The sequence below is a fragment of the Anthonomus grandis genome, chromosome 8, assembly GCF_022605725.1.
Source record: "Anthonomus grandis grandis chromosome 8, icAntGran1.3, whole genome shotgun sequence".
NCBI classification, from domain to species: Eukaryota; Metazoa; Arthropoda; class Insecta; order Coleoptera; family Curculionidae; genus Anthonomus; species Anthonomus grandis.
Genome location: NC_065553.1, coordinates 6,666,429 through 6,692,754, shown reverse-complemented (window position 1 = coordinate 6,692,754; position 26,326 = coordinate 6,666,429). Strand labels below are relative to the sequence as shown.

Sequence of the window (26,326 nt, the reverse complement as noted above, 5' to 3'; positions counted from 1 at the left end):
GAAGATAATTGGGAATAGGCCCATAGGACATAATTAGTTTTTAATAATGATTTAAAGGTTTGATTTTACGTCATGTTATATTTTATATTATTTTTGTAATGTAACTCTCAGAAAATGTTAACTCATTTCGTCTTGAATTAATTAAATTTTGTTATTATTGTTTATGCTAACATGTTGAACCCAGTATTGTGTGTTTTTTTTATTATGTGTTAGTAATAGGTCGATTTATGTTCATGTTTTATATTATAAGTAGCTTTTTCAACAAATACTATGTATTTATGATAATAAAGCATGTTTTAAACTTTAGGTTATATCCGCCCCCGCCCGAGGACTGCTGCAATTTGATTGTAAGCTAACCTAAAAAATGTCCCCCTCAAAAATAAATTTGACGTGTCTTCGGAACTTTTAAATTTTTTAGATGGGCAGACATATACAGGGTGGTACCTTTTTAAATGGACACCCCGTATAATGTTACAGTGCATCCAACTTTGTAATTAGCAAAGTGGCCTAAAGTTTCATTTTAAGAATTACATAAACGGGATTCGTCGATATTTTTTCTTAAATTTGATTACAATTAACGCTAGAAAATGTTGTAAATTCTCCCTAGAACTAGGAAGAATTATCCAGAAATGGTATCACTGAGCCCTAATAGTGTTCAAGAAATCAAACTTACTTCTCAATAACTGCTGATGAAAAGCTTGCATCGCGGCCGCGCTCTGCTGCGCACTGTATTTATCTTGTTGCTGCGCAGAAGACGAACTCTGATGTTGACTGGAGGACGATTGATGAGAGGAACGAGACGGTGGTGGAGGCGGCGTAGGTTGCGGCGGAGGTGCCGGGGGCGTCGGAGTGGCGGCATGACGAGGCGCCGGAGTCGGCGTCACCGACTTTGGCGTCGTCACAGCAGGCTCAGGTGCGGACGGAGACTGCGCCGGACTCGTGGTCGAAAAGGAACCGTTCTACAAATTTCCAGTTTTACCATTATATTGAATGAAGAAGGGATTTTTTAGTATAAGCTCAGAAAAAAAAATCCGCAAGTTTAGTAACCAAAATGACTCACTCGGTCTAATAATGTGGTTTTAATAAATTTACTTTTTTCTTGGGTAATTTCACAATTAAATGCAAATTATTTTTATCATTCAATATGGCCATTATCAGATAAGTTTTTTCCTTTTTCCTCTAAAAGTATAATTCATAACAAATTGCATAGTCAAACTCCAAAAATTGCAACAATAGTCAAAACCGTATAAAAGTTGGAGGTCAAACTCAAATTCAAAATTTATTATGAAATAGTTTTATTATTTATACTTGCTTATTGTTGTTATAATTGTTTATTTTATATAAGTTTTTACAACAATGCATCGTTATTGTTACAGCAGCCATCCCACCTTTAAATTGTAATTGGATACTAAATAATGAAATGATTGATGAAATAAAAAAGCGTACTATTCCCTATTTCTTTTAACGAAAGAGCAAAGTGCCTCATTATTTATTCATAAGTACTATAAACATAAGATGAGTCTTCTTTTTCTATGTGAAACTCAATGATAAAACAGGTCAATTTTATCAAAATTAAATCGACACGTCCTGTATCGCCTCAAATACAATCGGATGGTAAAGATCGGCACAATCGTCTCCAGATTTCATTGTATACGACACCGAACAATAAATAATTTATTTAATTATTATAATTTAAAATCTACCAACGGAGCAGTACAAAGGGGTTCAGATAGAGAAAAAAGAGCATGGTCCCTAAAAAAAAATCATTCTGTAAATTTTGAGTGTGGTTTCATGTGTAAAACGATTTCGTTTTACATTTCAGAAAAAAGTTTGGCTAGAGAGCCAAAGTAGACAAATGTGCAGAGACGCTGTCATGCATATTCCACATATTATACCTCTTGGTGAAAATGGGTTTCTATAATTCCATGAGGATATTCTTCTGCCCATAACTGGTTGTGAAAATTAATGGAAATTGGCTTGGTCAGTAAAAAGGACGATCAAATTTGAGGTTTGCTACTAAATCATTAAGGTACCATCAGCAAAAATTAATTCTTAGAGAAAAATATATGGAAGAAATGCATCATTTGAATATTATAAGGATTTAACAGAGAATCATCATACTCCAAATAACTTAATATTTAACATTAGCAAAAGGTAATACAGAAGCCAATCAACTTCGTTTTATAAGCTTTTTTCTAATACTTAAGGAATCCCTGTATTTGCACTCATACACAGCTTCACACTGCTAGAAATATCATATTATGTCATATTATTTTCCAAATACTCCTTCTCTTATTGATTATTGACGCATTTTTTATTTTTACATCATAATCGTTTTAGTTTTGTTAATATGATAATCACGATAGTTAGTGAGACAATTTTAAGTAAGTTAATTGTTATTTTCTTGTATTTAGGTATGTATTATGGATATAATACACAAGAAAAACGTAAATTTAAAAAAAAAAAACACATTTATTTATTAAAAATGCACATAAGAACTTCCAGAACTAGAAGAATACATTTAGTTTTCATGTATTTTATTACTTGACTTGGACAAGTCATTTTGGTAACTTTTTATTTATACTTTTATACAGTTAGGATAATAAAAACCGAAGGTCACCTTAAACTTAAGAATCTTGCAAATCTTCAAAACCTAACTTATAACATTTGTCTGGAACGTTTCTGGCAAATTTCTTCGATAATATCTATTGCTCGAGGTTCCTATGATATAAACAATAACCGTTTAAAACCATGCACGACTAACAAAATTACCCCGGAATGTTAAGTAACATATTAAAAAAAAATTAAATTCCTACCTGCGCAAGTCTCTGCTCGATTTCCTGCTCCTGTTGCAACGCTTTCACAAAAGCGGTCTTCAGTCTATTGGTGTGTTCGGCTTTGAGCGCCTTTTTCACGTTATTCGTCACGCACTGTTCGCATATCACTCTGGAAGCTTTTGAAAAAAATCCAAAAATTAAGGTTCATCTTCAAAACTGTGACTGAAAACTCACCCTTCTTATTTTTACCCTCCCACTTCCACACGGGTGTGAAATCTTGATTACATTGGGTACAACTGAACGGTTGCGGTGGAAGAGGCATTTTGGTTTCTTTAGTGAGAAAATCTACGACATGCTCCAATCCGACCAGATAAATGAACTCTGTGTTGCTGGGGTTGGGAATGAAGTGCATCTCTGGAGGTGGAGGTTTAGGAGGCGGAATCTATAAAGCAAATTTCTAAGTGAAAATTTAAATATAAGCACAACTATGCGTTCTGTCTTAAATCGTTCAATCTAAAGTGTAACAAATATATTGACGCCGACAATTCTTTTTGTTGATAACAGATCCAATAGTTACTATGTAATTTTTTTTAATAGTTTGGAGAATGCAGTAGCCTTGCATCCTTCCTCATTTATTATTATCTATGGTATTTGTACGGTACACTTATTCGCAATAAAACAACAGTTAAAAACAATTTAACTTTGAAAAATATTTGCCAGAAGACTCCGTCCTAAAAATATTTATCAGGTATTTTCGAAAATATACGATCTACATTCTTTTTTATATTTGTTGATTTTTGGGCAATATACTACTACTCCTAGGTAATTCTATAAAATTATTAATTCTATTTCTAGTTTTGTAGCTTATAATAACTTACATATTTTTCAAGATTATTATTTTTATAAACAAATATACTTACTTCTAATATATATAAAGATCGAATATCAACAATTTTTTTCGAATACAATAAATTTGGATGGTATAGTTTTTTTTTTTTATTTATCTTAAGAATATAATTTTGTACAAAATTTAATAAACTTAGAGCACTTTTGTACTTTCCCCCCCATACAACAATTCCATATCTTAATAAGTCTGTGTTTTTGTACCTTAATGATCACTATACAGGGTGTCCCGGTTCATGTGGAAAATCTCTCGGATCCAGGTAGAACATCGAAAAATAATACCGAACGTTCCTATAAAAAAAATTCCTACAGGCTTTCTTTACGAAGATACAGCCTCCTAAAGGACGCTGCTGGAAATTGGTCTTTCATAAATTACTTTTAAACTACCCGGTAGAATTTAATAAAAATTTTAGGTGATGAACAGTATTAGGGACCTCTTAAAATGACATCCTTAAAATACATTTACCTTGTTTATTTTACCAGGGGCGGACTAGGTTGTACACTTTAATGCGTATATTTTTAACACCCTGTATGTTAAAGTCTAACAAAAATAAATTTGGATACCTTGAAGCCTAGGCTAAAAAAAAGGTTCTCTTGTTCATTATCATTAAAACGAACCGTATTGGAGAAAAAAAATAAACGAGCCAATGTTTTTTTTTTTTTAAATGTGTTTTTTTAAATGTGAAGTACGCCAGTTATTCAAAGACCAGAAAATTTCGATGTAAGTCATTTAATTTAAAAAAAAATACATGTTCCTAAAAATACAGTGGTGTCCTAAAAAATACTTTTACAAAATATTTCTTATTTATTATACGTTTATTTCTTTTTTGTTATTCTTAAGATAAAAACTAAACATAAAAAAAAACTAAAAAAATAATGTAAACCAATTTGTATTGTACCTGACCTATTTATCGGAATTTTTGCATTTTTGAACGCATTATTGTTACAAGCGTTGCTATATTTGCCAAATTTAGCAAATACCTATCATTTAAACCTAATCTTTGTCAACATATTCATCCTTTATTTGATAATATTTTTTTAATTTTTGTATTTTTTGGTAACTTTTAATTCAAATTACGTCAAAATATGGAGTTTACTTTTATTGAGTATGCAGATATGCATCTTATGTATGGTCTTCCTGATTGGTAGATTTCCCAATCGCATTATTCCGGATCAGAAAACATTTCAACGTGTTGATCAACGTCTAAGGGAAACTGGTAGGTTTCTGTTTTCCACTTAATGAGGTAATACTATTAAATTTCCTTAATGCAATTTTAGGATGTTTTGAAAAAAAAAGAATAATGGTGGTCGGAGGAGAACAGCACGTACAGTGCAATTGGAAGAAAATATTTTAGACGCTGTAGCTGACACTCCTACAACGAGTACTCAAAAATTAGCCGCTCAGCTTCATTCGTCCAAAACAATTGTACATATGGTACTTCAAGAACAACTGTTGTACCCATATCACTTACAAAAAGTGCATGAACTACTGCCCAGAGATTTTGCTCCTAGAATACACTTCGCAAACTGGGTGTTAGATTAGAAGCGAAATAGCCCTAACTTTATCAGCACGATTCTTTTTACGGATGAAGCAGGGTTTACCAAAAATGGAATTGAAAACTTACATAACTCGCATGATACTATTATTTTTAATCATCAACATCAATTCCAATCAATAAATATCTGGGCAGGAATTATTGGCAATTTTTTGATTGGGCCATTTGAACTGCCACCACGTTTAAACGGAGAACTTTATTTGAAGTTCCTCCAGAACAATCTTCCAGATTTATTAGAAAATTTGCCCCTTGCAACCCGCCGAGATATGTGTTTCATGCATGATGAAGCCCCACCCCATTTTAGCCTTGCTGTAAGACACCACTTAAATAATACTTTTGAAAACCGTTGGATAGGTAGAGGAGGACCTGTTGCTTGGCCTCCTCGGTCTCCCGATCTAACGCCATTAGATTTTTATCTATGGGGTCACCTCAAAACCTTGGTGTATTCCACCCCAGTCGATACTCGGGAAGAACTGCTCCAAAGAATTAAATTTCATTGTGATAATATAAAAAACAATCTTGGGTTATTGTGGCGAGTGCAGCAGTCTTCGATTCGTCGTGCCCGCGAATGTGTTAGAGTTCACGGAGCCCACGTCGAACCTACTTATGAAGTTTTTAATAATTAATTGTTTATTGCTCGTATTAAAGAATTTAACTTTTGTTTACATATTTGGTTTTTGGCATTTTTTTGTAAGTTGTTTTTTCTAATTTAAAAACATACACTCATCATAGGTTTTTTTTTATTATTTTGTAAAAGTATTTTTTAGGACACCACTGTATTTTTAGGAACATGATTATTTTAAATTAAATGACTTACATCGAAATTTCTCTGTTCTTTAAATAAGTAGCGTACTTATCTCATTTAAAAAAAATAAAAAAAAAACATTGGCTCGTTTATTTTTTTTTCTCCGAAATGGTTCATTTTATCGATAATGAACAAGAGTACCTTTTTTTTAGCCTAGGCTTCAAGGTATCCAAATTTATTTTTGTTAGACTTTAACATACAGGGTGTTAAAAATATACGCATTAAAGTGTACAACCTAGTCCGCCCCTGGTAAAGTAAACAAGGTAAATGTATTTTAAGGATGTCATTTTAAGAGGTCCCTAATAGTGTTCATCACCTAAAATTTTTATTAAATTCTACCGGGTAGTTTAAAAGTAATTTATGAAAAACCAATTTCCAGCAGCGTCCTTTAGGAGGCTGTATCTTCGTAAAGAATGCCTGTAGGAATTTTTTTTTAGGAACGTTCGGTATTATTTTCAATGTTCTACCTGAATCCGAGAGATTTCCCACATGAACCGGGACACCCTGTATAATATTATCGTCTATATTATAAGCAATCCTCAATACATCTGCGCATACAGCATACAGAATTAGAGACCAACGGAGGGTTCAAATGGTTGACTTTTTATATTGATTTTAATGAAAACATGCATATAATTCTTTATTATTTTAAATTTTTTTAAGTAATTTAATGTTTTTGTTTTGTACATTTAGAGTTTTTTGTTTTACTTAATTCTTTAAAAGTTTTACTTATTTCTGCCTTTCGAGAACTTTAAATTTTTTGGTTTAAGAAAACTTTTAGATGGAGAAAATTTTTTTAAATAAAAATGGCTTAGCTGTAGAAAAATAACTTTTCATCATCAGTTTCCAGGCAATTTGAAAAACTTTAATTTTCTCAAAAAATACTAGGAATAGAGAAATCTTTCTCTTAGCATTTTATTCTTAATCGAAATTAAAACAAATCGTATAAAATAACATTTAGTTCTAAATTATAAATTTTTTTGGGCTAAAATTCGTTTTTTTTTGTTGTAAAACGATAAATTGTCCAAAAAATCAGAAAATTCCAAATGTAAATGTACCAGAAAAAAGCTTACTAGGGTACCCCATGAAAAAATGTTCGTAATTTTGGTTTTTATTTTTTTTCTGAATAACTAATTTTTTCCTCTAACAACCAGTTAGAGAAAAAAATTGTTAAAACAAAAGTTGTTTGAAATCCCAATGCGCATCAGATGCTTTAGAAAATATAATTTTAAGATCCAACTGTTTCATAGAAAACTGGGAAAAACTTGTAAACAGTTTTCCTTCATTTTCTCAAAAACGGCTAAAAACATTGAATATTTTTTTAGCATTGTATTCTTATTAAAAATAGAACAAATCATGTAAAATCGTAGCGCCTTAAAGATTTCAAAATAAAGAAGTTATGCGAGATTTTTGAAAAAACAATAGATAAATAATTCCAGAATAATAAAATTGAAGCTGAGGTATTTCTTAATTAAATTCAAAGATTTTACAAGACATATTTTAATGCCAATTAGTAAAATTACTTTCTTCCAGAATATGCTCTGGTAATTTATTAAAAAATGTAACACTGCCTTTTCTAGATCAATTGACTTTATGAAAAGTTGGTATCAGGTTGTTGCTATTTCTAGCGATGCTAGTTCTATCAGAATGTATTCAAAAATGGACTGTTAAATTTTTTTAGAGTACTTTAGTATTAACACACATAATAAACTACTTATTATACTTAAATCATCCCCAAAGAAAATATCTGCAACAAAAAAAAATATCTTTAATTGCTAATAACCAATTCATTTTAGCTAATCTGTGCTTAGATCTTAATTTTAAGTGGTGAAGGACCAAAACGTTACATTTACCTGTCCAAGTTATCAACCAAAAGAGTAACGAACCACGGTTCTTACCACATAATAATCACTCCACGCTAAAATTCAGCTCAAGGAAAATAGAGCAGCGTTGCCATATCAGTTGTAGTGTTTCTACTACCATTACTTTCTGTCACACCTCGTAAATTTAATTCTTAAATAATTTCTTAAAATTAAAATACTAACCTGCAATAATGTTTTTTCAAGTTGTTTCCTCAAAGCCAACTTCGCCGCAGCCTGTCTCTGGGCCGGGGTTTGATTATCCTCTCTCGGTCGCTCCTATTAAAAAATTATCATGAAAAAAAATTTTTTATAGCTTAATAAACAATCAGAATTGCACAACCGTCTGATAATTATTTACCTCGGAAATACCAGAGTGCTGAGACATTCCCAACGGTTTGTTATCGTGTCCCGGCAAATTCTTTTGGCGGCAATTAAATGATAATGTATCAGTGAACGATTCTGATTATTTTCGTTTTCAATAAAACGCCATCATCTTACCTTTAGGGGTTGTGGAGGCGCAGGTGTTATAGTCACAGAGGGCGATAAGTCTTTTACTCCGGGTGGGAATCCGGGGGGGCGCTGGATACCTCCGGAACCCCTCGGGGCCTGCGACACCGATACATTAGCCGCCCTATTGGTGGTTGTTAATGGGGTGGCGGTTATTTGGGGCGCGTGGATACCGGAGCGGGACCCCGAGTTTGATTGCTGTCACCAAATAAGTTCGTTTAAAACAAATTAAAATTTTTGGAAACAAAATATATAAATTATACAGTGATGCCACGAAACTTGTTTTTAAAAAAAAAACTTTATTAAAATAGAAAACGACTAATCTAGTACAGAGTTAATTCAGAACTGATTTTTTAAAACAATTAATTTAAAAAGCTTAAATCGGGTAAAATGCTGAAACGTTAAATATAAATTAATGATGTGGTAATATAATATGATTTCTATTTAGATTTATAAGGAATATGTTATATAACTTATATACATCTTGACACGTTTTATAGAATAGTACCTCAAAAACTACAAATCATTAATAAAGTTTTGAGTAATAAAGTTGAATAAAACCAAATACGGTACGGCCAACTTTTTTATACGTTATTATACAAGTTACATAAATAACATCCGTACAAGATGCAAGTTTTACAGGAACTTCATGAGGACGATTTTGATAGGAGAGAGTTTTGCGAACCACGTCCAACTTAATAAACGGTCGTGAAATTTGGTAACCAACATTTGCTTCAATGATGAATGTACCTAAACATTTTCCTAAACCGCCATGTCATTAAACAGAATTGTCGATAGTGGAGTGACGATAATGAGCTTGTAAACGACAATTCGATTATTTTTTAGTAAAAAAGAGCAGGCTCCAACTTAAATTTAGCAATTCATTTCAGTTCTCTAGCATTTATAGTTACTTCACAATTAATTTTCAAAGTTCGAATAAATACGCCATGTTTAATTTTTTCCTTGTACCAGCGCGGCCGGGATTATACGTCACAGGCGCCCAAGTGGACGCGACGACCAAGGCTAGCATGTCGATCGCGCACGCTGCTTTGTTAATATTATTATGCATGTTTTTGCTGTTGTTTGTGTTTTTCAAAATGTCTGCTCCACATACCTGCTATAAATATTGTATTGTATTTTAATAAGTTCATATGTACATATGTTCTATGTCGAAAAACGCCTTAGACAAGGAAAATGGTTGGACCGGTATTAGCCTATATTTACAATGTTAACGAAGTGAGCCGAATTTTTCTCGCATTATGGTGACACGCTTACTTGTTTTTGAGTGTATTTTAAGACATTCTTGGTTTTTTTTTTAATTAAAACTTTTGGTTAAATCTATACTTTTTGGATATTACATCAAAGTGAGATGTTCAGTGTTTTGATTTAAATTTCGTAGGAAAAATAATTGCCAGATGACATTTTTGCAGATTTGGTGGCAAGCAGCTCGTTTCAGGTGCGTGATTACAGGTCCACTCATTTTCCTTGTCTAATAAAAATGCTTAGTTTTTGAAAAACAGGGTATCGAAGTAAAAGTTTATTTTTAATTATTTTTGAATAGAATTTATAGTTTTAAAATATTTACGTTTATATAATGGGTAAGTTGTCTGACTGACCACGAACAAATCCCTGCTCCATTGTAATTAGTCAACAAGCAAAATACGTCAATAATAAAAGTTAAAAGTCAAAATGTCAACAAATAAAACTACCCTGTCAAAATAACGTCTGGGCACTAGGCTGTGGCTGGCTGGCTAGCGAGCGCTCTACAATACACCGTCGCGTCGCGTCGGCGTCTATGACGTAGCGCGTAATTGGGACGGAATCTCGGGAGGTATAAAAAACCCCAGACTAGCAGCCTTATAACTTTGCAAATACTTACCCTAACAACTTGAAATAAACGTCATTGTTCTTATAAACTTATGTTGTATTTATTTTTAAGAAAATATATATATATTTTTTTAAATTTTCCAAGCCCATTCCCTCATTTTTAGAGAGGTGCTACACAGTGGCCACAAAAAATTAATCTTTGGGCCGGTATTCTCGGAAATGAATAGGACCGTTGTTTATTGAAGAAAAATTAACTGGAATGCTCTACTTAGACCTACTTGAAGATGTAATTGATCCCGAACTGGAAAATCAAGTTGGTGGTAACAATTTTCATGAAAATGAACTATACTTTCAGCAAGATGGGGCTCCGCCGCATTATTTTCCAGTGCGAGAGTGGTTGAATAACAGATTCCCTAAACAATGGATCAGTAGAAGGGGACCGATAGAATGGCCTGCTAGGTCACCAGTTTTAACGCTGTCAGATTTTTTTTACGGGGTCTTAAAAAAAAAGTTGTTTTAAAAACTCTGCCTGATAATATCGACGATTTAGAAAGAAGACTTACAGGGGCACCTAGGGCTCTTCCATAAGTGGTATTTTAAAATGTTCAGGAAGAAGTTAAGAATAGACCTTATTTTTGTTTGGTGTTGTCTTCAACACTTTGAGCACCTCATAAACTAAACGTGTTAATAAAATTAATTTTAAGCGTGCTTTTGTAAAGACCATTATTGAAACACCTTATTCAGCCATAAGTGAAACGACTATGCAAAAGTTTGATAAAAATAATATTAACCTAAAACGACATGTTTGGATAAATAATCTTCAACGCAACTAAAACACAGGAATAATATCTTATAATAAGTAGTTTACAATGTTTAAATAACCTTACTTGGCAAGGAAACACTCAAATTTAAAAAATAAGGTGCCAAAATGTATAGAATAAAAAGTTCTTTCAAATGAGGTATCACTCAACCCCTATTGCCATTTAAGTTTTTTGAGAAGGAGGTTCTGGGGGGTAGAGGGTTGAAAGAGGCAAAGTGATTTCTACACAAAAATTATTTCCCCTCGATAATAAAATTGACGTGTCCTAGCGATTTTATAAAAACCTAACCCGTTTCGAGATAATAGGGATGGGAAGTTTAATAGCTTCATAATTCAAAAGTTAAAAAGTAAAAATAGTTTAAGCAAAAGATATAAAAAATATAAATTAAACAATATTTACTTTTAGATTAAAAACAAAAGAAGTGAAACTAAAAATTAGATAAAAAATGCATGCAAAAATTTCATATCTACCATTCAATACAACATAAGAGTCGATTCAAAATCGTTTTGGACTTTTCTAATTCCAAGAAAAGTTCGATTCATATCCCCAACTCAATGTATCTTTCTAATGAAGTATTTAATGATGGAAATAAAATTTGTGATGCTTCTGCCAGATACTTTGATAGTGTTTACTCAAATGATGTCCGTTCCAACCCCAATATTCCATACACTATTAATGCTCATGAAGTGGTAATTAATCAGGTCCAGATGCATGATCTATTACTTGCACATTGGGACTCATAAAAGACATGAAACCAATTGGATTGGATTCTGTACCCTCTTTATTTTTTAAGGGCTTTTCTGAACTTCTTCGTTTTCCTTTATTAACCCTATTTAATTAAAGCTTTAAAACTAACATTTTTCCATCTTACTGGAAACGAGGCAAAATTTATCCAGTTTTTAAAAAAGGGGACAAATCGAATATACAAAATTATCGCCAATTAGGATACTCTCTACCCCTGCCAAAGTGTTTGAGCTAATTTTATAAAAAATAATATATAGCCAAGTGAAAAATATCATTTCGGTTTGTCAGCATAGCTTTCTTAAATATAAGTCCACTTTAAGTAATTTAATGAATGCTACCCAAGAAATCTCTGATGCGTTGAATCTTCGGGAACCAATAGATTTTATATACACGAATTTTGAAAAGTTTCTTCTGGAATATAATTAGATAAACTAAAAAATATAAATTTGGATTTCATGAAAATTTAATAGTTTTTTTTAAGAGATATCTTTGTAAGAGGGAGCATTCAGTGAATATTAAAGGATATAAATCTAAGCCATTTATTCCAAAATCTGGTGAAACTCTAAAGTTGTATTACTAGATAATGCTATAAAGACAACAGGTCTTTCTGGAAGTTGATAAGATCTCAGTCTAATAGTGGTTCCTATATTCCTAGTATAAAACTTCTTGGTGACACTAAGGTTGATTCTGGGTGTTCTGTTGCTAAGATCTTTGCAAAGCATTTCTCTTCTGTATATAATACTAGCAACCAAAATGCCTCATGTGATTCCCATAACGATACCAATTATAGGTACATTTAATTTAGTGTCCAAGATGGTAAAATTCATGAATACACGTATTTATTATATTTAAAAGTGCATTTTTCACATGCTTGACTTGTAATTGCATTTATGTTGTGGCGCTACAACATAAATTCAACTAGGCTCATCTAGTGTCCTCATCTAACCCTTTCATTAGGGTTGTATACAGTGGTATTGCAATGAGTATAACATTTATTTATATTTCTAACATCAGTCAGCTGGTGGTGCAGTGGTGGGATTTTAAAGCTTATAAACCAGATTTATTCCAGAATTGATTGAAATATGTGATTTTTTCTCTAGCATGCATAGCTTCTCAAAAAACGATAATATCCTAAACGGACTATGTTTTGTTTTTTTGTATCACTATCAAGCTATTTAAGTTTGATTTCCGTGATTAACTCGCGTGGTTTAATATTTTTTTTACTTTTAAATTTATATTGTGCATTTTGGTAAATAAATGTATATTTATTTATTATTTATATAGCGATTTCTCAATTTTTTTTATATTTTATAGTGTTTATTTTTAAAAATGGGTCAACATCAATATAAATTTCTCCTTGATTTTTGACATGTCATCCATAATTTTTTTATAAATAAATACAAACTATTTTTCCGCCTGCTGACATTGCTAATTATTACGTAAATCTATATATCGGTAACATAATAAAATTAATTAGGTGACGTCTATAAATTCAAAATGAAAAAGGTTTTTATTAAAAGTGTCCATAATAAAATACTTAAGTTTACTTTAACGTAGTACTACTACTTACTACTTAAATTTCTTTTAATTTGGTTAGTTATTTTAGGGATTTAACATAATTCAGTTTCATATAACAGACATCTAACAATACATAGACGCATCTAATTAACAAAGTCGCTACAGACTCATGAACTTCGAAATTTATTTATAGCAAAACTAAGTCAGGTATTATCAACTTTCTAACCACTAATTAAAATAAAATATTCTTAATAAAAAAACTATTCTCTTTTTAAAAACATTAAAACTTTTTATCTACTATAATTATTATTACCTGCGAACCATCGCCTGTGCACCATAAATAAGGAGACCTTGGTAATTGATAAAAAGGAGGTTACAGCGTCAATTATATTATTTAATATTTTTTATTAATTCCACTACGGATATGAAAATTTTCTATTTCTGTAAAAACAAATAAAACCATATATTTTGAATATGTGTTTTTCTTTAAATACCATAGGTTTCAGATAAATATTGAATTTGCTATAGTGTCATGATAGTAATTTTGTTTTTTAGTAGTTCTTAAATTACTATATATAGAAGATTATATAAAGTTAGTTTTATAAAGCCTTTTAACATTTAACACAGCCATAATCTAATTCCTAAGATTTATTTGTTTCTTTAAACCAATTTTACCACAAATTTGGCATTTGAGGTTTCAGCAAGCAATACCGTCAATTTTCTCTTAAACAATCATTTATATTTCTATAAATTATCAAGACCAAAAAAAACCATATTGCTTAATCAACTGTACAATTTTTTTAAAAGCTTTTAGTGGTCAAGGTGCTGGAGTTCATAAAATTTCATTTGATTTGATTGAAATTGACTCTCTCTATTCCCTGCTTGAGTTTGATCCATCACTTTTGGGACACTGTAGTAGGCGACTTAATTTGGACAATCGACCAGGATAAAAGGATATAACATATACAAATAACAAAAGAATTTAATGCCTTATAACTTTCTCTTAGCACATTTTAACAGAAATAATAACTATTCTAAAAATGTGACTATTTTGGGTTATCATAGAGATTAGGGATTCTATATTGATTGGTAATAAATAGTAGTTTGCTAACTCAGACAAAAAAAAGAAGCTTTTGAGGAAGTATTTGCATTTCAATTGCACTCAAAAAACCAGTGTTCCAAATACCATTTTTTTTGAGAATATACTTAAGATTACCATGTTCAGTTAAAAAAAGGTTATATAACAATTTCTGTTAAGTCCTTGTAAATAAATAGACAGTTGGAATTAAGTTTAGGAAAAGTATAAGTGCACTTATTTAAATTTTGGCCTGTATAATAATGATAAGAAATGTTCCAAAGATTATGCATAAATTTCTCTTGATAATTGGATATGTGTCATAAAACATGAACCACTAAAACTACTTTAAAAATTATTTCTTTCTGATATTTTGAACTTAACCGTTTCAAGGCGAACAATTTGACATATTAAAGATTTTTGTACCTAAAAAACTTTACACGCATCATTGTAAATCAGTGGATTCGTACTTTCAAAAAAATATCAAAATATCCAGTTTTCACACTCATTTTGAGTATATCTAAACCGGTTACTATGTTATCACAACCTACTGTACTTGCACATTACCATATATACCACAATGTGCTTTAGTCCAGACAAATCTGATTTCATAAATAGTTAAATATCAAATTATAGATAGGGAAAGAACCTTTATTATGCAGGCTTTTTACCTTAAAATCACTTTGACCACATATCGAAACAATTATCACATATTTTGGAAAACTTTTAGAGCCTTTTAATCCTAAAATTAATATCTTTTTAAATAAAATCAACATGCTATATGAAAAATATGCTTTTCTTATCGGTATTTACATATTTTTTCTTATTTACTGCAAAATGCGATACTTTCTTAAATTTATGAAATTACAGTTTGACTAGAGTATTAAAATGTGGAAGGAATCTTTAATATTAATAATGTGAATAATGTTTATTCAGTAACAGAAGTTTATTTAATAGTTATTTAAATATCACTCGTCATATAAGTATTAAATAAAACACTTAAATGAAAATTACTTATTTCTTTTTTGCACAATTCAGACATTAATTTTTTTCAAGGCACTTAGCATGCATAAAATTAAAATTTGTTTTTTATGTTAATTTAAATAAATATAAAACTGAAGCTGAATGAAGTTTGTCTTCAAACCCCAAGTTTTTCTGGTTTTACATCCGGACTTTGAAGAATGACGCCAGTGTATACTGATACAACTATTTTGACCTCCTACTGTCTAAAATTATATTATTTGATCGATTATATGATGAAGTAAAGTATAGTATACCTGAATATCAACTGGGTTTTTACCGAAAAAATCAACATTAACTAACTTAATAACATTTTACCAGTATGTACACAATGCTTATGACAAAAGAAAACAAGTTGATAAAGTTTATACTGATATAGAGCAGGCTTTTGATAAACTAAGGCATCGTCAGCTAGTAGTATTCTCTCTATAAAAGTAATGTGACAAATATTTTAATTAAATTACTTATCTCCTATTTAAATGATAGGCCGCAATATGTTGAAGTCAAGGATGCTAAATCTAATGTTTATACTAGCACCATTGGGGTTCCCCAAGGCGTCAATTTGGCTCCTCTGCTGTTTCTAATTACTATAAATGTCATGTTAAGCTCTTTAGGTCAAACACCTTATGTTTTGCTGACTTTAAAATGTACATAGAAATAAGTTGAAGGATGGATTGGTGTAATTTGAATTACTTTAGTTGTAATGAAAAAAGTGCTGCTCTGTGTCTTTAACCTAATAAAAATGTAATTAAAAATACTTACAGTATTAATGGTACACAATTACAGAACTGTAAGTATGAAAAAGACTTGGGTGTTATAGTAGACTGTAAACTGGCATTTACAGATAACATTATTGAATTGGTTAATAAAAAAAGGGATTTATTATCAGATCCACTAAGGGTTTTAGCATTGAGTGTTGTCTAAAATTGTTTTATAGTCTGGTGTTGCCAGTGCTGGAGTATGGTTTCATTGAAAGGTCTCCACAATATGAAAAATGGACTAAAACTATAGAACGTGTGCAACGTAAATTCTAAAATCTGAATTAAAGCTATAATTAGAGAGAGTTTAATAGGCTTTTTTTGGAAAATTGTCACACCAGGATTTGACTTGTATTTATTTATATGATTTTAACCAATAAAATTAATTCTCCAGAAATACTTTCAATGCTTCCATTCTTTGTCAATATTGGTAGCACTAGAAAAAGAAAGACTTTTAACTTGGACTTTCCCAGGACAAACATTATTAATGGTTCACCAATCTATCAAAAGTGCAACTTTTTTAATATTTATGCAAGTGACTTAGGTTTGGATTTAATTAGCTTGGATGGATTCACAAAACTTGTAAATAACAGATTGTTTGGTTCTCAGATGCAGGCTTTGAGAGCTATACTTTGCATTATTTATTTGTATTTTTTTCCTAGATGATTGGGTCATTTTGACTGTGTAGCTATATGATTTGCTTTCATTAGTATTTATTATTACTTACATTTTTAGTACTCTTTGAATTGTAATATTAGTTATTAGTATTGTATCTGTAATTGGCCTTTTTGCTGTTGATGCATTATAAATAAATAAATAAAACAAAAAAACATGTGATCATTGTTTCAAGTACTTAAATGGCACCTTGTATATAACTGTTAATAATAATAATAATAATAAGCCTTTATTTCCAACAGGCAACTTGCCCAATAACAGGAAACAGTTGCAAAACAATGAAAAATATAGTTTACAGGAAAAAAAACACAAAACAAACCTAAGAGAATGAAAAGAAAGGAAAAAAAGTAAAGTCACAATCTCAAAAGTTATCCAAAAAATTAGAACAAATAACTATTAATATGATATAAAAACCCAATTATAAAAGTTTAACAAGATAATCACCTATTCAACAAAATTAAATTAAATTAACTGCAATATACCTACTAACTATAACTTAAACACATGGGTCCTAATCCCAAGAGTAATGATCCAACAAAGATATCGACAATCACATGAACCAGAGAGAAATTTATATCACACATGTGACAGATCCGATTAAATATAGCGCATATTGTATATAGTGGCGATTTCAACAGGATGTTAGTATGAGGCCTTGGCAGAAAGAATGTTAGGGGATGTCTAGCATTAAGCCTAGCCACTATGAAACGTACACCAGAACGAAGTACAGGACTATCAATGAAAATTTTAAAAAAACTATTGAAAGCATAGCAAATATAATTGTTATAAACTAAAGGAACAGTTTGATTATGAGGCACCATTTTTTTAACAGACTTGTTCAACCTGCGTGACCCCAATAACAAAAAAAAATCATTGACAATCAACACCAAAATAAGTTTCAGAAAAAACACTCAGTTTCCTACCGTATAAAAAAACCACATTAAATATGTAAAATCGAACGGATAAAAGACTTACCCCTCTTAAAAGTGATGGTACCCCAGAGGGCACATTTTTAGGAACCGAATTAGGAGTTAAAGGATGCCTGGTATGCGCAGCTTGGGGAGTCACATTCTTACCATTACTTGAGGGAAGCTGCAAGACAATAACTCTTTCATATAAAATCACATTTCCTTAAAAACCGTTTGAAATATAAATTAACTTTTCATACGTTACCTCACCTTAACAATAGTAGGAGTGATACTCAGTCCACTGGGCAAACCAGCTGGTGGCAGAGCAGAGGGAGGCACTCCGGGGGGCAACTGGACCGCGACATTCTCCTTCAGTTGTTGCGATTGCTTCAGTTTTTTTAACAGCACCAGTTTCATCTCCTCGGCCCTCAGTTCTTCTCTTAACCTTCTCAGACCTCTATCTCTCTGTTTCAGTTCGTCAGGGCTCAGCTCTTTAATTGGCGGTGGTAGTGGGGGCATCTCTCCTTCACTGGAGTCACTATCAAACTCCACGCCATTCCGCCCATTCAGTCTACCTAAAGAACCATTGATGAGAGCATCTGGAGACTCCACATACCGTCTTGGTTCAGTTCTAGGTCTCAATATCCGCCTGGAGTTTACCATGGTCGATATGGATTGTTGAATTATTTGGCCTGTGTCGTAATTGTTTGAAGCGTTCGGTCTTAGTGGATGGGGTACACTTCTGAACAAAATAGTTTTTTTTTCAAATTCTGATAAAGGGTATAAAATTTTATGACCTACCCAATACTCAGGTCCACAACAGCTTCATCCACTTCCATATTAGGTAAAATGGAAATCTGCAAAATTTTTGGTATTCTAGTTTTGGTCTTGGACTGATTGGTACCCAATTGCGTAAAACAACATCTTGAACCTGCAATTAAGAAGAATATGACCTAAAACTTTTTTCAAATATAAATGCATATTCTTTGAAACAAATGCAATTACAACTGAAAATAAGAGAAAGGGATTAAATTCAGAGTGTTGAATGGTGGTATTATCTGTCTATTTACCACTTCACAAAATAACTAGAATTAATCTGGAAGAACATTTTATTAAATTATTAAGCCATTAGTGTTCTTGTCGACGCATTTTCAACAAGATATATGGGTGTTAGTTTTTCTCACCCCTTTAAAAGTATTATTTAAAAAAGGCTATAATATTATTCATTACATTTTAACTTAAGATCAAAGACTTTATGATATTATGTGACAAAACAAAATATCTTGTAGTGGTCATTGAAAAGAATCTTGAATGGCCAGATCATGTAGAGTCATGTCAAGTATATTAGAAAGAAATTAATTTATTTATTGATTTCCTACATATATATGTAACAGCTAGGTATAAAGCCACTTATAGAGATACTAATTTAAGAGACCATAAAATGTACTTATGAAATAAATAGAAAAAAAAACTAAAATGCACAATAATAATGCAAAAATTACTTAGGCCAATAAAATACAACAATAAATACCTGACATATTACTGGTCAGTTCTGTTGCAGTTTATTTAGTATTATTGCCTTAAACTGATTCGAACTAGCTGAATCAATATCAATATTGGAAGCATACAGGTTAAAAGATTCATAAAGTTTATAAATGGGATGACTATTATAAAGGCAGTAATGGCCAAAAGTAGATAGACAAATGGTTTTTTAAAAAAATCAAAGGAAATTAAAATTCTATAATAAAGATATTTAAGTATATTATGGGCAACATAAACATGTATTAAAATAATAAAACATTCTTTAGAAACAATCACCTAATTTGCTAAATAATAAGACATAACTAAATATACACTGGACAAAAGTAGATAGACAAATTTAAAAAATAACCAAAACTCTTTTTTTCGAAGTATTTTTTTTTAATTACAAACTAAAACATCTACAATATTAGTATTTTGTAAAATACCCATTATTGTCTATTACAGCCTGACATCTACATGGCATTGATTCAATAAGATTGTCTATGAGTTAAAAACCAATATTTTTCCATTTCTGTTGCAACCGTTTGGATAATTCACCTTTATCTGAATAGTTTGTATCCCTAATATCACGATCTACAATTTCCCATAAATTTTCGATGGGATTAAGATCAGGTGACTGGAATGGCCATTTTAAAACTGGTATTTTTTCTTCTTCGAAAAATTGCTTCCAAATTTTGGAGGAATGCTTCGGGTCATTATCTTGCTGGAATTGGAATCTCAATGGTAAATTGTCTTCAACATAGGGCAACATAACATCTCTGAGAATATCACTGTACATAAACCTGTCCATTATGCCCTCTATGCGATGTAACGGGCCCATTCCATAACCTGAGAAGCAACCCCAAACCATCACTGATCCACCTCCATGCTTAACTGTGGGTTTTGTGTACTTGGGATTCAAACGCTGGCCAGAAGGACGTCTAACATATTAAATTCCATCGGAATTAAACTTCGATTCGTCGCTCCAGCAAACACGTTTCCATTCATGCTTTGTCCAGTGTATATGCTGACTGGCAAATTACAATCGGGCTAAGCGATTCTTTTTTGAAAGCAATGGTTTTTTTGCTGACCTACATGCAAATAGATTCTCTTCTACCAACCTTCCTCTTACAGTCCTTGAGGACACATTACAAATACCTAGAGCCTGTAATTCTATCTGAATTTGACGAGAAGTCATGAAAGGGTTATTGTGGCTAATTTGTTATAATTTGCGTACAGCTCTAATGTCCATTTTTTTTGGTCGACCAGATTTATTTTTTGGCTCTAATGATCCTGTCCTTTCATATCTTTTGATAATTGCCCAAACAGCTTTTCTTTTAACATCAAATCTACGAGCAATATCAATTTGACGATCACCCGCGCGATATGCATTAATAATACGTTGTCTTAAATCAAGAGAGAATCTAATTCCGCGTGGCATGTTGCACCTTGAGTTAAAGAGAAGCAATACTATACTAATTTTGTTTTAAAAATATCTAGACAAAAAAAAAATTTCAAAATTGTTTTTGTCTATCTACTTTTGACCAGCTATATTTATATTATTGCTTTATCTGATAGCAAGCAAAATATTTAACTGAAATTTATTGATAGCTTTTTATAGACCGCCTTACAAATAACAATAATTTAAAATCTAGGGGACCTGTGGGTAAATCTTTAAACAATTATATGAAAATAATACTTTGCCTATCTACTTTTGGCCACTACTGTAGATAAGCCAAGTAAAATACTTTTGAATGGTGAGTATTCATTCTGTTCAAAGCACTAATACTAAGAATGTATTTTATTTCTTCTTTTACTCAGAGACAGTCTATCAAAAATTCCTAACAAATGATCATTATTACAGCCTCTCTCGGATATGTACCAAACTTCCAACTCTTTAATCATTGCAATCCAGGCACTGTATTGGGGGAACCAAATAATAGACCCATATTCAAAGATTGGCAAAACCAAACCATAAAAAAGATAAAAGCTTACTTCAACACTTAGCTCCTAGGTCGTTCTAGTAATTAATCCAGAGATTCTTAATATATAAATGTGTCCAGTATATAGTTAGATCCTTCTGTTGGAGTACTCTTAGAAGTTGTTCACAATTTAAGTTATAATTAAAAATCATGGGCTCCCCATTTAGTGTTACTGACACACAAGCACACTTACTGATATTTAATATGAAGTTATTAGAGCTAATATTTCAAATTGTTGGCAAATAATTTCTTTGCATTTTTAATATTGCAAACCATACCATTGATAGCAAAAAACAAAAGTGGTGGAAAATTGGAGCCCTGTAAAAGTATTTTTAAAGACCCATGACTTAAAAATTTTAATTTCAACACACTGGAATCTACAAATAAATCAACACAACCAGATATTTGATCAAACAGATGCCCAAATAATAATAAAAAAGTCTTAATATTACATTTTTTTAACGATTACCACAAAACAAAATTTGGGCAAGGTACAAAAACTTCCAAAAAAATTTAAAGCTAATCCAAACTATATTAATAAAATATTGTATATTAATGATCATACTAAAATTTCATAAAATTATCAAAAGTTATTTAAAAAAAAACATGATTTTTAAATACATGTAAGGAACTGTTTTAGGCGATCATATTTTATTCACCATTGATTATCAAAATTTATAATTAGTTTTTTATCTAGGTTTAACTTTTGATTTTTCTATTACACATTTTTTATGATGTTTTTAAGCCATCTTATAAGATTAATGACTTAATTGTTGATGTATTTTTATGTATAACTCAAATAAATAAACTTCTTTTATTTCAACAATGTTTTATGGAAAATAGATGCAGGTCTTTTTGTTCTTGCTTTTTTTAGGCCATAATTTCTTCAATGTCAGTGGTTTAGTATTAATTTTTGCTACAATTAATGTTTAATGAAAGCTTTGCTACTGGGTAGTAAGACTAGTAAGTGGAATTATTTCTGGGTAATTATTTAATAATTTTTAAGATAATTGTTAAAGTTCACATGAAACACATTATAAAGATTTACATATATGTGTCTTTAAGTCTCATTAAAGACCCTATAGCAATGGATAAATTGTTTGTTAGAGATTGTTGTTGTCTTGTGGTGGTAATACCATAAAATGTAACCCTAATTCTCTTTTTTTACAAAATAGTTACAAGCCCAATTGATTGTCTGAACCATGTGTTTACTTTATGCTTAAACATTTTAATTGTTTAAATAATTAAAAAAAAAAAAATCATTCCTTAGAAAAAAGAAAATAATACTGTGTAATTCATTAATATAAAAGAAGTAAAAAGATAACAGACTAATATTATGATATCTCAAAGAAATAATCTAACCTCATACATGAAGAGAGCAAAGTCTACAGAAACTTTTCCTTTAGACTAATTTAAGCACTTCTTACATGGGTTGAAAGTTCTCACTCTATTTGCTTTATGCGATTTAAAAAAAAAATCATAGAATATTAAAAATCATGTTAAAACAAAACAATAATTAAAAGTTTTTCAAAAATAATTTAAATAAAAGTACATACTAAGACTATCTTCCTACACAAGAGTATTTTTTTATCACATAAAATTCAAATAGATTAAAAGTTTTAAGATTTATTGTTCAATGTTTTTTAGACATACATTCTATTGTTTAGCAACTTTTCTGGTTCCAAGAAATAGTCCATTTTTTCTCAAAGAGACTGTGAACTAAATAGTAGTGAAACAAACTCCAAGTCACAGGTCTCAAATTTATTAAATTAAAGTCAGATGACTTGTTTCACCCATACTAGGCATCATCAGATCCACTTGTGTATTCACTAATAAAAAGAACAAATAAGAAGCAGAGAACAACACTACATGATACAAATCAAGGATAGAAATTAAGCTCAAATTGGTAAAATCGGACTGAGACTAGTTACATATATAAACAAACAAATGAGGGCTTAAGAAAAAAATCATTTCTTCATCATAACTTTAATAACTTCCTAAATATGTTTATGAAATTTAGCATGCACCCTGTGAATATCTACAGCCATTTTTTTAATGCAGCAGATTTTTTATTGTTTAACCAGTGGCATCTGTACAGGAATGTAGACTAATATTGTTGAAAAATATTATGTATGCCACTGCTTTTCCATAAAATATAAACAATTCTTATAATCCTTATTCATTTTAGGGAAAAATTTGATTTGTTGACTTTTTTGCCAAAATGCAATTACTGTGGAAAAAAAGGAAAACCATTTTAATACATGTTCAATTTATTAGTAAAAAAAAAATTAAATTTATTCATTTTATTAAGTACAAACATTAAATGCAATTAAAACAAATAAATGACCAATATGTGAACAAAAATGAAAATAGTTTAAATTAGCTGTTTAAAGTTTCCACCATCTGCACCATACTCTGTAGCTCAAAAGTTAAGGAGTTTAGGACATAACTTTATTTGAACTTTTCTAAAGGATTAGCATCTTATTCTGTAACATTCTTAGGGTGTTACAGTACATATAATCTGTAACACCTTTTATATGATGTTAACAAAAAAAATTTATTCTCTTAGGGACATGTTGCTAGGATATATGATAACCTTGCAACATTTCAATTCTTTGTCATTGATGGAAGTTCAAGATAGAAAAAAACTTTTAATAAAAGACAAATATTTATAACAACTTGTCAATTTACATAATGTGCCACTATTTTAATATGTATGCTTCTAATTTAGATATTAGCAGATTGAGTAAGTTTTACAAAAATGATTGAAGATAGCCCTTACCAATTCTTTATTTCTTTATGTATTTTTAAGTTATTGTATATCTTACAGCAATATTATTCTTATTAAATTGGCCTTTGAGCTGCTGACTGCTGTAATGTTACAAAAAATAAAAACTAATTTTGACAATAATGTCATAAAATGGAATTCCAAAATTAGAAAACAAACATAAAAACTACAAGTGCTAAATCATAAAATGACACCTCATTAAACATTTTAATTAACACTGAAATAAAATTACCATGAAACAAAACGTAACGCATAAGTCTTGTCCAGACTCGTGGGGAGCATCGCGTATAAAGTGAATGGCCTCTAATAATCAATTACCATAATAATTAATAAGCAATTAAATTGGATTTGTTACCAATTTATAGGGAAATTATATGCAAAAAAACAATAGGCTCTCAAAAATCTACACGAAATTCCGCTTATAACGACACCCCACAAGGCATATCAAAACCGTAACGAACAAAACCCACCTTAGGTCAATTAAAACCGAAATTGTAATCTAAAACCTCGCGTTGACAATCGATTATCTCGAGTACATACACACATACACATATCGAACTGGGGGGAAATAAAAGGAAATATCGAAATATCGGTGTGAATTAAATGGACCGATCCGTTCCAGCACGGGATTTAAACCTGGAAAATGTTTATGTTACAAACACTTCTCGTAAAACGGGATTGTTTTTATTTATTTCGCGAAATTGTACGAACAGGGATGCCACCACTTCACCCCGGTCAAAAAAATCAACAGAGACTGATTGAATTCAATATGGCGCGGGACGTCTGTCTGCCGAGATCGGTTACGACACGCGTTTACATACGACATTTTTTTCGCCCTGTTTCTTTTTCCAATGACGTATGTCGTTGCCGTTTGTATTGTCGTTCTTTATCCCGTTTCTTATATCCGTCTATTGACGGAAGAAGGATGGAAGACCAGAACTGACGTGTAAACAAAGTTTTTGTTATGCAACGTGAGGATTTAACACGTTGTCTACTTGTGCAGGATTTAAGGGAAATCAGGAAAAACCGAGATATGAAAAAATATGTTTTTCTGGTTGTTATTAATTTCCCAGAAAGCAGCCTTGAAAGCTTGGACTTTTTTTATTTGCGTACTATAATTTCTGAAAAAACCTCGCATTTCCCACTAATTTTAAGCGCGCGGTATAATAGAGCGAAATTTAAATTATGGCGCCATAATCAAATTTTAAATTAGCCGCTTTTGTGACGTCACAAACCCATTTTCACGTCGGGTTAGTACTACTCCTCGTCATTCAGAGGGCGCCACAGTCAATCGATCGAGGTTCAGTGTTCTATTGGTTGAGTTTCTTACCTAAGAAGTATTAATCTATGTACTTTTCCTTAAACACCGCAGTAGTGCCAGTAGTGAACCGAACGCAATAATAATTATAGTGTTTTATTTAATTAAAACCAAAGATCCTGCTACTTTTTTATAGCTATAGGGTATAGGACGCAATTATGAAAATAATTTTCCTTTTAACAAGTCCATCGAAAATTTCGCACTTGTCACGTTTTAAGCAATAAGCAACAATGGTGAATTCCCAGTGAAATAAAAATCAACAATGTAATTTTTGTTTGAACCAGGAACGCGTGCCGCCAAATTGTCGAGTTTTTTTCTTAAAAGCCAGATCAGAATGAACGGGTATGGTGTATCCGTTTTGTTGGTCTGATATATTTTAGTATCATGCACTAGTGTTGGGTTGCTATTTAGCAGTCTGCTACTTTTTCACTGCTATTTGGTTTAGTAGCAACTGCTATCTGCTATGACTTTAAGGCTAAGCGCGCACTAGCGATTTATTATCGTGCGACTTTTAGTCGCTAAAATGAAGCATTAACAGTTTAATGAACATGCACGCATTCTGCGACAAAATAATTGCTGCGACTAAATAATAGAACCAGTCCTATTTTAGCAGCGACGCGACTATCGCTGTTTTGAATGAAGCATACCGACTCGTAGGGACGTGCACGCATTGCGATTATTTAGCAGTAGGATTTTCGTTCGATTGGAACCCATGGGCGAAGTTAGGGGGGGGGGCTTGGGGGGGCTTAGCCCCCTTTAAAATGAAATTAGCCCCCCCAAAAAAATTGTTTAAAACGTAAAAAAACAGAAAGTATAAGACTTAAAGAATATGTGGTTGAAGCTTCCACTTCCGCAGTACACGAAGAAACGTTCTTAAATTCACCTTTGATAAAAAATGAGGCACAAAAGTTTTGGCTAATTTCAATTTATAATAGGTCTCTCGACAATATAATAAATCATC

The 26,326-nt window shown here is 31.3% G+C and overlaps 1 protein-coding gene across 4 annotated transcripts in view; it reads right to left on the bottom strand.

Moving 5' to 3' along the window:
• LOC126739632 (transcriptional repressor p66-beta) overlaps positions 1-24,631 on the bottom strand; it is a 35,392-nt gene extending 10,761 nt beyond the window's left edge. Inside the window, exons 1-10 of one of the 4 annotated variants that reach the window (XM_050445397.1) lie at positions 24,518-24,631; positions 18,558-18,687; positions 18,027-18,498; positions 17,824-17,940; positions 8,402-8,608; positions 8,262-8,321; positions 8,087-8,179; positions 3,012-3,219; positions 2,817-2,953; positions 674-959 (exon numbers count right to left, since the gene is read on the bottom strand). In XM_050445397.1, coding sequence (XP_050301354.1) covers positions 674-959; positions 2,817-2,953; positions 3,012-3,219; positions 8,087-8,179; positions 8,262-8,321; positions 8,402-8,608; positions 17,824-17,940; positions 18,027-18,498; positions 18,558-18,595 — 1,618 coding nt within the window. In that variant the 5' untranslated portion in view covers positions 18,596-18,687; positions 24,518-24,631. Of the gene's footprint in view, positions 1-673; positions 960-2,816; positions 2,954-3,011; positions 3,220-8,086; positions 8,180-8,261; positions 8,322-8,401; positions 8,609-17,823; positions 17,941-18,026; positions 18,499-18,557; positions 18,688-24,041; positions 24,198-24,517 lie in introns of those variants that run through there. The other 3 variants (XM_050445396.1, XM_050445398.1, XM_050445400.1) reach the window with 3 other exon arrangements.
• Positions 24,632-26,326: the final 1,695 nt, after the last annotated feature.